This window comes from Sinocyclocheilus grahami, unplaced genomic scaffold, assembly GCF_001515645.1.
Source record: "Sinocyclocheilus grahami isolate Dianchi unplaced genomic scaffold, SAMN03320097.WGS_v1.1 scaffold363.1, whole genome shotgun sequence".
NCBI classification, from domain to species: Eukaryota; Metazoa; Chordata; class Actinopteri; order Cypriniformes; family Cyprinidae; genus Sinocyclocheilus; species Sinocyclocheilus grahami.
The window spans coordinates 241,839-255,665 of record NW_015505542.1 but is presented as its reverse complement, the minus strand read 5'-3'; the positions used below and the strand labels follow the sequence as shown (position 1 = coordinate 255,665).

Genomic DNA, 13,827 nt, shown 5'->3' with positions numbered 1-13,827 from the left:
TATATACTGTATACATGTGTGTGTGTGTGTGTATATATGTATATTTATACAACAGTTAATTCTGGTTCTCAAATCTGATTGGTTGAGAACCGTGAGATATTGTACTGGTATCGCTACAGGAACTCCCTTTCACAATTTTTTATCACTCCGCTTGTTCTAGCTGGATCTATGTTTGTTTTTAATTATTCACTGAGCTAATCGTAGAGTACATTAGTTAATATAAAAGGATATCTCTCTCTCTCATTTAGATGGATGTCTTGTCACTAATAACCTAACTGAAGCAGCACATGCCCTTGATATGAATTTTAAAAGTGATGTATGTTTAACTGTCACCTTGAGCTTTGAATCTGTGGCGGAAGGAAGTAGTTCGGTACAAAAGAGGGGTTTATTAGGCTCTCCGTTGTTTCTTGTTTAATTACACACATGTTCCGTCGAACTGTTGTATAAACACAATATCATATATACATTGCTCATATATATATATATATATATATATATATATATATATATATATATATTCATTACTGTGTCATATTATATATGGCTTTGTTTTGGAGTAAAAACGTTGTATTTTCACCTGTTTTAATCAGATTCACCCCTATAGATCCCGTCCCTGAAGATATATTGTATGAATACTGACTTAAAACTTAGGGAGAGTCTGAAAATGCTCCTCCAGCATTTTAGTCTGTGTGTTCTCTCTGATGCTGACTGACTGCATCATATCTCAGAGATAGCAGGGGTCTGATCATCTCAAATGTGTGTCACTTACTGACAGGTGAAATGACCGAGGCAAGAGCTGTCGCTCATCACCTGCAATCTGCTTAACCGCAGCATTAAATAGTGCTCATTATGCAAGTTCTTTCTTTCTTTCTCATGTGGACAGCACAACATTGTATATATTTAATAACATGTACTGTATCATTACTGTCTCTGTGTGTGTAGAACACTCCAGTGGGAACGTCCGTGTTCATGGTGAACGCGACAGACCCGGATCAGGGCGTGGGCGGCAGTGTGCTCTTCTCCTTCCAGCCTCCCTCTCTGTTCTTCTCCATTGACGGGGCCAGAGGAATCGTTACTGTGACGAGAACGCTGGACTATGAGACGACAACTGCCTACCAGCTCACTGTTAATGCCACGGTTAGAAAACACACACTGAAGAGCTCTACACTGTGGAATTATTGAGTCAATTTCAAAGCCAAATAAAACATGTCTACTTGTTTTTCTCTGTAACAGGACCAGGATAAACGGCGTCCGCTCTCGAGTCTGGCTAATTTGGCGATTACCATCACTGATATTCAAGACATGGACCCCATCTTCACCAACCTCCCCTACAGCACTAATATAATGGAGGACGCACCACCAGTCAGTACACACACATACGTTTAGTCTTGCTTTGTACTTACTTCAGCAGTATTTAGATGGGTGAATCTCACAAACATTTTTTTTAATGAATTTATTTATTCTGACATTATTTTCATGACAACTATGGAAGGTCGCTCTCAAATTCTCTAATAACTTTAATGTCTTTGTAATTTTATTTATTTATTCAGGATTACTATTTTATTTTATTATTATTATTGTTTTTACATTTTTGTTTGTTTAAATATATACACTTACTTTTTTTTCATTATAGTATTATTTTCATGACAATTAAGGAAAGGTCCCTCTCAATTTCTCTAATAACTTTAATGTGTTTGTAATTTGCGTTATTCTCAAATGCAAACATGGACATGTCCTGGACAGATTGATCCAAATGCATTGGCACAAAACCTAGTGAGCTGCCTACGTAGACAGCATATTTGGGCCTCATAAGCATGTTAGAAAGGATGTAATTTTACAAGGTTTTGAGTTACAGCCAAATCATTTTTAGATAGAAACCATAAAACAGTAATATTTGTAATATATAGTAATATATATATTTCTGTTTTATGGTTTCTATCTAAAAATGATCTGGCTGTAACTCAAAACCTTGTAAAATTATATATATATATATATATATATGTAAGGACAAAAATGTAAAAGTAAAGTAAAGATTTGTATAAACAGAAAACGTTCCAGGGAATGAGAGAGAGCAACAGACATAGAGAGAGAGAGACAGTTTGGCTGACAATGAGTGATATAATGCATGTGTGTTGAGTAATTAGACAATAATTATGAGAGAAGCAGCCATTACACCTGTGAACTCTCGCTGGAATATTCCTGTAATTACAGTGATAGATTTATACTGTGAACTGCTCAGTGTGAGAGCCCATGAAAGGTCATTCAACCCGAGATTCACTACTGGCCGTTTGGTCCTGTGTTGGTTTACTGTGTCAAACACACCGCCGCAGGCTCTGAGGATGTGTGTGTTGGATGTGTGTTTGTGCGTGTTTCTGTCTGTGTGAAATTGAAACTGGAAGTAGCTACGTTAAAGCTGCCTTTACAACAGACCATAGACCAGAAATCACATATTTCCAATGGAGATTCACACTTACTGAACTGCTGTATCGATTTTATACTGTACAACAGTTTAATAAAAAATAAGTTAATATTGAAGTTTTATTTTAGACACAAAATAGTTAACTTTCTTCTCCACTAAAGAAAATAGTTCCAAAATAAACCAAAGCAGAATCAGCTATATTTAATCAAAATACATTCTTAAATTGATTTAAAACTATAAGTTTTACATACACCAAAACCAGAAGTCTCTCCTAAGAGTAAAACTGTATCTGCAAACTTGCATTTCAAGCTGAATAAAATGCAGAAATGTTTGAAGAACAATAAAGTATAAAATAAAATTTTTTTTTGCTTATAAGGCAGCACTGCATTCATTTTCCTTTAAAAAAATAAAATAAAAAAATAATAAAAAAAATATATATAAGGACAATCAATACAGTGCCGCCCTTATAAGCAAAAATAACTATATTTTGATATATCGATCTATAGAAAAATAACTCATTTTGATGTCATTTTAATTTGTGTAAAATATCAGTATTGTACATATTTAATACACATACTAACAGTCAAAAGTTTTGAATAATTATGATTTTTTTATTTTTTATTTAATTAGTCTCTTATGCTCTCCAAAACTGCATTTATTTGATCAAAAATACAGTTCAACAGTAATGTAGTGAAATTTAAAAGGACTGTTTTCGATTTTAGTATATTTTAATTAGTGCTGTCTCATTCTCTCATCTTTTTAAGTGGGAGAACTTGCACAATTGGTGGCTGACTAAATACTTTTTTCCCCACTGTATATTTTGAAAATATTGACATGTACATGTATTTACATGTATATATTTATATTATATAAATCGATTTAATTTATAAACATAACATTTTTCTGAAATATACATGCATGCATGTGTACACAGATATTATGTAAACAAAAACTTTTATTTTGGATGCGATTAATCATGATTAATCGTTTGACAGCAAACATTTTAATTCATTACAAAATGTACATATCAGTATTTCACCATTTGTATCACTCCACTTCTCAACCAACTCTTAAGCCTCTGAGTTGCTGCCTTTTCACCTATTTCTCTTTCTTTCATGCCCCATATTTTCTCTCTCCCTCCTTTTATCTTTGTCTCTGGTGTCCATTTGCATGCATATTAACTCATGAGTGTGTCAGAAGTGAAGTGTGGTGACACGGATCTATCAGTCGTCTCGGGAAGGTCATGAATAAGAAGACAGTGATGACTTTAGACCAGTTGTCCTGTCTAAATGTGGCGGTCAGCATCAAGTTCCTAGTGGACGCGATTGATTTTGACATTTCATTTCTTATTTCCTAAAGTTGCAGAAACGCTATTAAAAAAAGACAAGAGGCTTTTGTGATGAGAATTAGACAGTCTAAACACGTACGCCCTCAATAAGGGCACACGTCACACTAGCATGTTCATATAAAACGATGTTGACACGTACACTTAGCCACACGCAGAGAGCTTAAAGCTTATCTTCCCTCACACTCACACTCACACACGCTTGTACGGAGTGTGTGCCGGCTCAGTCGACGGGCCTCGGGCTAAGTGACTGAGTGGGTGTGGAGAGTTCTCAAGGCTACTGACATTTACACGCAAACAGATATCAAACACGCAGAGCTGTCGTGGGTCATCTGTCAAAACACAACTCTTAACCCCCGCTCCATCTCAGGTGCATCGCTCTCGCTCAGACACCTGGAGAGAGAGAGCGAGAGATCCCTTAGCTTATTTTCCCACACATCTCAATGGCTTTTTTACATTGGAGAAACACAAAGCAATAGTTATAGTTAAAGCAATAGTTAAATCAATAGTTCACCCAAGATTCTCAATCCTATCATTATGTACTCACCCTCACATTGTCCCAATCTAGTATAATCTATTATATATTTTTTTCTCCTCCTAGGTAATTTTTGCAAAGCTCTTTATATGCAAGGATGGTTCATGTGACCATGTCTTTCAAGGTCACATTTAGCATATGTTGACATCCAAAAATGTTATCACGTACTTTTCATATGGTGATATGATGATTTTAATAATAACTATGAGTTTTTTTTAATACTTTTTTAATTTTGGTCCATTTTGGAGCTCGACAGGCACCACTATTTGGTCATTGTATAGAAAGATCAGTTTGAAGATTCGTCAAAATGTATTTAATAAAATGTTGTATTAATTAAATTAAAATAAAGGAATACATTTTTTATATGAATTCAGTTAAATAATTCCTGTCTGCCGTGCTGTTGAGTGGTTTGCGTTTGTAGCTTCGTGTAGCTTTGTTTTTCTGTTGCAATCTTACTATCACTCTCTGTTGTTTAAACCACTAAAATATAACTTCATTCTCACACCGTATTATCTATATTTTGGGTGAGGTGTTCATTTATGATTCACCATAATGCTTGAATATAGTTAAATATGCACTATATACGGATGCCAGTTCATGCCTTTAGAAAATAACAATGTAATTGTGTCAGAATTGCAACGTTATTTCTCATAATTGTGTTAATCCCACAATTGTGGTTTTGTTTCTCATAACTGACTTTATATATTACAGTATGATTTTTAAATTGCAAGTGAGTTTTTACTCACAGTGTTACAGTGTTACAGTATTTCTTATTTTTAACTCTACACTATCACTCAATTTTAGTGTAGTTTTTTTTCTTTATGTTCAACAAGGCTGGATTTTTTTTATCAAAAAACACAGTAAAAACGAGTGTGAAATATTATTACAATTTAAAACAACAGTTTTCTCTATGAATATATTTTAAAATGTAATTTATTCCTGTGATGCAATTTCAGCATCATTATTCCAGTCTTCAGTGTCACATGATCCTTTAGAAATCATTCTAATATGCTGATTTGCTGCTTAAGAAACATTTCTCACTATTATCAATGTTGAAAACAGTTAATATTTTTGTGCAAATAAGAGGAGAGAGACTGTCCCTTTTGATAATTTTAATGCATCCTTGCTGAATAAAATATTATTATTTATGATTATTATTATAATCAATATATATATATACACTGAACAAAATTATAACCGCAACACTTTTGTTTTTGCCCCCATTCAGCGTGAACAATATTTGAGAGAAATAGGCCTTTTGTGTACATAGAAAAAGTCTTAGATCTTTGAGTTCAGCTTATGAAAAATGGGGGCAAAAACAAAAGTGTTGCGTTTATAATTTTGTTCAGTGTATATATATATATATATATATATAGTATATATACTGCTCCAAACAATTAAAGGAACACTTTTTAATCAGAGTATAGCATTAAGTCAATTAAACTCCTGGGATAAGTAGCAGAGGGGGTTGTTAATAAATATCAGCTGCTTTGGCGTTAATGAAATTAACAACAGGTGCACTAGATGGGCAACAATGAGACAACCCCCCAAAACAGGAATGGTTTTACAGGTGGAGGCCACTGACATTTTTTCCATAATCATCTTTTCTGACTGTTTTTCGCTTGTTTTGCATTTGGCTAGGGTCAGTGTCACTAATGGTAGCACAAGGCGATACCTGGACCCTACAGAGGTTGCACAGGCAGTCCAACTCCTCCAGGATGGCACATCAATGCGTGCCATTGCCAGAAGTCTCCCAGCACAGTCTCAAGAGCATGGAGGAGATTCCAGAAGACAGGCGGTTTCTCTAGGAGAGCTGGACAGGGCTGTAGAAGGTCCTTAACCCATCAGCAGGACCGGTATCTGCTCCTTTGTGCAAGGAGGAACAGGATGAGCACTGCCAGAGCCCTACAAAAATTACCTCCAGCAGGCCACTGGTGTGAATGTCTCTGACCAAACAATCAGAAACAGACTTCATGAGGGTGGCCTGAGGGCCCGACGTCCTCTAGTGGGCCCTGTGCTCACTGCCCAGCACCGTGGAGCTCGACTGGCATTTGCCATTGAACAACAGAATTGGCAGGTCCGCCACTGGCACACAGATGTGAAAGGGTCTGGAGAAGCCGTGGAGAACGTTATGCTGCCTGTAACATCGTTCAGCATGACTGTTTTGGTGGTGGGTCAGTGATGGTCTGGGGAGGGACGCACAGACCTCTACAGGCTAGACAATGGTACCCTGACTGCCATATCGGGATGAAATCCTTGGACCCATTGTCAGACCCTACGCTGGTTCAGTGGGTCCTGGGTTCCTTCTGGTGCACAACAATGCCCGGCCTCATGTGGTGAGTGTATGCAGGCAGTTCCTGGAGGATGAAGGAATTGATACCATTGAATGGCCCCCACGCTCGCCTGACCTAAATCCAATAGAACACCTCTGGGACATTATGTTTCGGTCCATCCGACATGACCAGGTTGCGCCTCAGACTGTCCAGGAGCTCAGTGATGCCCTGGTCCAGATCTGGGAGGAAATACCCCGGGACACCATCCGTCATCTCATTACCAGCATGCTCTGATGTTGTCAGGCATGCATACAAGCACGTGGGGGCCATACATACTACTGAGTACCATTTTGAGTTGCTGCAATGAAATTTCAGCAAAATGGACTATCCTGCTGCATAATTTTTTCACTTTGATTTTCGGGGTGTCTTTGAATTCAGCCCTCTGTAGGTTGATAATTTTAATTTCCATCAAATGATGTGGCATCCTTTCGTTCCTAGCACATTACCCAGTCCATATCAGTATAGATATCCAGCAGGATATTTTTTCCCCACCTGTATATATATATATATATATTTTATTTATTTATATATTTTTATTTTTTAATACACAGCTGGATGTTTGGATGTCCTGTGGATTGGTGTAGTACGTCGTCTACCAGCAGGAGCTCGCTGTCCATTCTAACCCGTCAAACCTTGACCCTCTGGCACAAACACAGCTCTGAGGTTCATGCTCATACTGTAGAAAACTGAATTCAGCTGCCAAATGGACCAAAGTTTGACAACAGCTAAAACAGAGAGAAAAACAATGTTTTGCGGGAAAAGTGGGGAGTTTTTGCACCACTGTTTGGCGTTTTCTTTTGTCAGAGTGACATTTAAAGGCTTTTTAGGGGCAAACACAATTTGGCTGTCAAGCGCTTGAACTGAAATGGTGCAAGAGAAGAGACGCGGACAGAGGGAGGATGGAGGAGTGGACAAGAAGGTGCAGGGAGAATGTTTAAGGATGAGAGGACAGGAAAGAGAAGGAGAAAGACGTGTTGCATGATTGAACATTCAACTTGTGCGGACGGCAAGAGAATGGCTCGCAAATTACTTCAGCCACACTTCATCCCCTGTTCAGCCGCTTTTGTCATCCATTTCTCCCTCGTTCCTCCTCACATTCTGGCGCTAAACGTGCTGTAATAGATTGTGTGCTGTAATAGCAGTGGAGTGTTGGCAGAAATGAAGCATAAACAGCTCTCAGACACTATTAGCTGGATCAATGGCAGACGCTCTCTCACTTTTCTCCTTAAGCATCTGTACTGTTTCTCATTCAGGATCAAAGAGTCCTCAAACTCAGAATATTTCTCTGTTTGTTGTTTTTCATGTCTCATTTGATGCATTCATTTTTGAAGCTGATACCCCTGTAACAGTTTCCTCAACAGTTGCACACAAAAGCATTTGAACACTTGAAATGTCTGATTGTCATTGCATTAGACAAAATAAAACCAAGTGGCATTTATTTTAAAACAGCACAAGCACACAAGCAAAGCGTTTTAAAAACAAATGATAAAACAATAGATATGTTGTCCAAACAAAAGTCTATTTATGCACTTGTGTGCATAATTTTCACATGTTTCTTGCTTTACCTCTCATTAAATGCCTGTTGTCTGTGTGTGTCTGTAGGGTTATGAAGTCCGTAAGATCAGGGCGATCGATCAAGACTTAGGTCGACCACGTGGAATCGGATATACAATCATATCAGGTCAGTCACATCCATCATGATTATCACATCTGTCTGGTGTTTCATTGTATAAACTTTGAACTTTGTTGAGATTATGCAGTTTATTAATGTATGTGTTCCTTTGAGGCTTTGTAAACAAATAGAAACAATTCACAGGGTAGAATGACATGATATTAGATAGTAGTAGTAATAATAACAATAATAATATGTATTTTAATATATTCTTTTATATTTTATAAATACTTTATTTTTCTTTATTGTTGTATTACATTACAAACAAAAAAAACACTAGCTTTCTATATTTTCTATTCTGCTTGTTTTTCTTTGTGTGTATGTGTGTGTATAATATATATATATATATATATATATACATACCTTGCTACACTGCGTTAGGCTAACTGAGACTTGTCATTTGCACTTATATATTGTTGCTCTTTTGTTAGTTTTGACTGCTTTTATTGTCCTCATTTGTAAGTCACTTTGGATAAAACTGTCTGCTAAATTACTAAATGTAAATGTGCTACTACTAATAATAATAGTAATATAAAATATATTAGTGTTTTATTTCTGTCTTTAATTTTTAGCATTTTAGGGTTGTAAATATTGTTTTATTTAATTTAATTATTTGATTTTATTTTATTTTGATATCCTCTTGATTCTGATTGTTGATTCCAAATCTGAAAATATACTGTTGTCTCCTCCTCTGTATTATTACATAATATTTCCTTGAATTGTAACCTTGAATGACCATAAACATTTAGATTTGAATCTGAATATACAATGAACTCAGAGTGCATTTGTCATACATGTTTAAAGTGAATTAGACAGAGAATGTGAAGCCGACCGCTCTCAGTGCAGTGGAAATAGACACATATATGAAAATGTACATTTCATGGCATCTCTAATACTCATTTCAGAATCTCTTATTTGGATGATAGTATGTAACTGGAATTTAAAATGTGCAGTGATCATCTCAAAATATTCAAAATAGAGCAAATACTCATAATCAGACAATTATATAATGGCTAATGTCATGATTTGATATATAGTGATTTGAGTGTTGAGCGAAGTATGATTTTTCATGCTCCAGTCTGAAGGACAGTGGCCTATATGCGTCACATTAGTGCTGCTGTGGTGTAAGTCTCTTAGGATGTGGGATAATGTGTGTGTGTGTGACTGAAAGCCTTTGTCGATTTAGTCCATACATGAGCTTAACACAGCAGGACAAACCTTCCCACAGTGCAACAAACACACACACACTCACTGTAGCTGTGTACTTGTGTGTGCACGGCCTCCCCCGTAGATCACTTTCATTGCTATCAGCATGAGACAGACAGAGCGAAGGGAGGAACAGAATGAAGGGCAAGAGACAGAGAGAGTCAGAGAAAGAGAGAGAGGGTTACACCATGTGTTTCTGTGATATAGTTCAGATGTACATTGAGAACCTTCAGTGGCTCAATTTTGGGTAAGTGTGTGTTGAATGGGTTTTGTAGGCTGCATATGTGTGTGTATATATGTAGATTTGACACTTAAATGACAATGAGTGTCTGAATGGCACTGCATTATGTGCAAAATACCAAACCACTCACAGAGAGAGACTGTGTTTGAATATACGTAGTAAAAGTGGGCCGCCTTTAATGCCATGCTTTCTGAATAGTGTTAAGAGATGTGTTTCATTCTAACATTTTGTTTCGAAGTTTTGATAAAAAATTTTTTTTTTAAAGCAGGGTAGGTGATTTGGTTCAAAAAATTTTTTGTTATGCTGGTTCACAGTATCTTCACATCCTGATAGCAATCAGGTGGGGAGGGTGGGAATTTATGCTTTTAAAGCTAGCTTGCTCTTGCTAGCCTCTCCAAAATCGATATGCTTTGAACTTGAAAACATGTTTACATGAATAGTGTTAAGAGATGTGTTTCATTCTAACATTTTGTTTCGAAGTTTTGATAAAAATTTTTTTTTTTAAAGCAGGGTAGGTGATTTGGTTCAAAACATTTTTTTGTTATGCTGGTTCACAGTATCTTCACATCCTGATAGCAATCAGGTGGGGAGGGTGGGAATTTATGCTTTTAAAGCTAGCTTGCTCTTGCTAGCCTCTCCAAAATCGATATGCTTTGAACTTGAAAACATGTTTACATGTTGGGAAGTCGTGGCCTAATGGTTAGAGAGTCTGTCAATATGGGGTGCTGTGTGTACATTAATGAGGAAAAAAAATAACTTAAATGATTTTAGCAAATGGCTGCAATATAACAAAGAGTGAAAAATTTAAGGGGGTCTGAATACTTTCCGTACCCACTGTATATATAGGTTACAGGTATATACTTGTTATTGACATATACAGCTACATATCAATAACAGGACTGAGGTGCACTGAGGTGCCCTTGAGCAAGGCACCGAACCCCCCAACTGCTCCCCGGGCGCTGCAGCAAAAATGGCTGCACACTGCTCCGGGTGTGTGTGTTCACGGTGTGTGTTCACTGCTGTGTGTGTGCACTTTGGATGGGTTAAATGCAGAGCACTAATTTAATAAGTTAAATGCATATGTCATACGTCACATATGCAAATGTTGTTGAAAAATTAAGTTATATTAAAGCATATTTCCTGAATGTCTACCATTGGTCACTCTGAGAGATAATCCCGCTCCAAACTCATGCTATTGGTTGAGCAAGTCTTGTTCAATATTGGTTGTGATGCTCAAACATACAGTTTCATCTCTTGAGAGCACCAATTCAAGGGAATTCAAAATATGAATAATTTGTAGTTGCCTCTGAATGCAAAACTGTGAGAATAAGTACAAAAACATCCCCAAAATTACAGAAAAAAAAATCTGTACCTATTGTATTTTATGTATTTTTATATTTTATTTTATTTAAAAAAAATTTTGATAGGAAAGTTTTGGTAGAGGATTTTTTTACATTTTATTTAAAATTTTTTGATAGGACAGTTTTGGTAGAGGAAAAAGAGAAACCTAACCTTTTTAGTGTTGTCAAACGATTAATCTCGATTAATCGCATCCAAAATAAAAGTTTTTTTTACATAATATATGTATGTGTACTGTGTATATTTATTATGTTTATTAAAAAAATACACACACATACAGTATATATTTAGAAAATATTTACATGTATATACATTTATATATTTTTATTCTTATATTTTATATTATATATAAATATATTTAATATATAAACATAACATCTTTTTCTTAAATATATACGTTTAAGAAAATTTTTTTTGTATTACATATACATAATAAATATACACAGTATACACACATTATGTAAACAAAAACTTTTATTTTGGATGCGATTAATTGCGATTAATCGTTTGACAGCACTAATAATTTTATATTATTTATGTAAATAACTAGATATTGTTTATTTAATAAAATGTTATTTAGTGGTAACTGATATGAGTTTGGTTGAAGTTTGGGATATAGCTAATATCTATAGAGCCGGGTGGCAGATGGCAAATAATGCTGTTATGCTGTTAAGTGCTGTTATGTCATTTGCACATAGTATTTACTCAGAAATGACTAAATAAAAATGTGTCTTTGATAGTTCAGTCTTCTGTTAGTCTTCCAAGCGTATGAATGGTTATCGGCTAATGGCAATGATCACAAAATAGCCTCTTAACAGTAGTAACTGTTAAATGAAGAGGCTTGAGGACATTATTTTTGAGAGTCAATACATGAGCAGTGCAGCCCTCGAAATCACACTCAAAATGACATATTATTCAGTTTTTAGAGGAAAGCTGGAAAGTGAACGGATAAATATTCTGAAGAAATCTGATAGCTTTGCTGTTAAATTGTGGAGCATTAATGCAAAGATTTCATATGGAAAGAGGATTGTGCAAATTTCCTCTGAGCGGTTCAAGTCTAATGGTCTAATCAATAGGACAGGGATCCGTGATGTAGGTTAAACATTCCCGCTGGCTAGCGGAGCACTGCTATTTCCTGAACCTGATTCCATACTCCGTAATCATAAGAGCTATTGCACGGGCCCTGACCCTAGATCAGCGGAATATCCCTAGTTATCATTCATAATGGTAATTGCTCTATTAGAATTCATATTGCAGGCTCTCTCAAAGCCGTTGTGTGTGAATCTAAAGGGGACAATCAAAGAAGCAGGGGAAAACGGGTAGAGGTAGAGGAAAAGATGTTGCTCTCTTCAGGAGACTCAAGTTGAGTTCAAGATCATGTGAAATAGTTTGATGAGCGGAGTTTCTTTCCTGTGTTAACATAGGGGTTACTGCGGTGGCCGAGAAGTGCAAAACAAATCACAATTCTGAAAACAAAATAGCAAATTAAAAACGCAAATGCAAGTCTAAAAAACAAAATAAAAATTCAGAAAGCACAACAACAATTCAGAAAACATTATAACAAGTCAGAAAACACAACGACAAATCCGAAAACAAATTAACAAGTCAGAAAACACAACGACAAATCAGACAAACCGGAAGAGGTAGATATAGTTTGAGACAGCGCCATTGGTTTGGGATTACTCACCGCTGACTGGACGAGACATCTGTCAATCAACGTATACAGGAAGAACCAGACGCTTTTTGACGCGATCGACCCGGCTTTGATCCCGCCTTTTGCCAAACTTTTTTTCTCCCTTTTCAAATCTCGTATCACATCGTATAATTAAAATTAAAATTATAATTTACACTCAATACGTTATTATTGCATACTGTTTTATAATGTACTACAATACTGAAGTGCAGATAATTGCCACTATTTGCAACAAGTAGTATACTTGATAGTAGAAATCCTGCTATTTTAACATAGTGTAGATAGGTATTTGCACTTAGTGTAAATAGCATATTGCTAAGAATACTGCTATTTTCACTTAGTGTTAATAGAATCCATTGCTAATACGTGATTTGAAAAGGGAGAAAAAAAAAGTTCGGCAAAAGGTGGGATCGAACCCGGGTCGATTGCATCAAAAAGCCAACAACACACACTTATCCATCTGCACCACTGGAGCTGATGATTTACAGCCACTTTTAACTAAATGTAAATAGACACCCCGTATTTTTTATTCCATAGTAAGGGCAATTCATACAATACATTTAAACTGAGCTACTTTAGTACCATCTCCGAACTTTCTACCACGACTCTGCTGTTCTTCGGCTGGTTCTTCCCTGTATACGTTGATTGACAGATGTCTCGTCCAGTCAGCGGTGAGTAATCCCAAACCAGTGGCGCTGTCTCAAACTATACCTACCTCTTCCGGTTTGTCTGATTTGTCATTGTGTTTTCTGACTTGTTAATTTGTTTTCGGATTTGTCGTTGTGTTTTCTGACTTGTTATAATGTTTTCTGAATTGTTGTTGTGTTTTCTGAATTGTTATTTTGTTTTTTAGACTTGCATTTGCGTTTGTAATTTGTTATATTGTTTTCAGAATTGTGATTTGTTTTGCACTTCTCGGTCACCGTAGGTTACACGTCATTCAGAATTTAATGACAGACAGACAGACAGAATGAACAATAGACAGACAGACAGACAGAATGAACAATAGACAGACAGACAGAAT

At 36.1% G+C, this 13,827-nt stretch overlaps 1 protein-coding gene across 1 annotated transcript in view; it reads left to right on the top strand.

Annotated features, from left to right (window-relative positions):
* cdh23 (cadherin-related 23) overlaps positions 1-13,827 on the top strand; it is a 293,565-nt gene that overhangs the window by 114,293 nt on the left and 165,445 nt on the right. Inside the window, exons 7-9 of the mRNA XM_016230112.1 lie at positions 943-1,137; positions 1,234-1,362; positions 8,235-8,313. Of these exons, the coding sequence (XP_016085598.1) occupies positions 943-1,137; positions 1,234-1,362; positions 8,235-8,313 (403 nt within the window). The remainder of the gene's footprint in view (positions 1-942; positions 1,138-1,233; positions 1,363-8,234; positions 8,314-13,827) is intronic.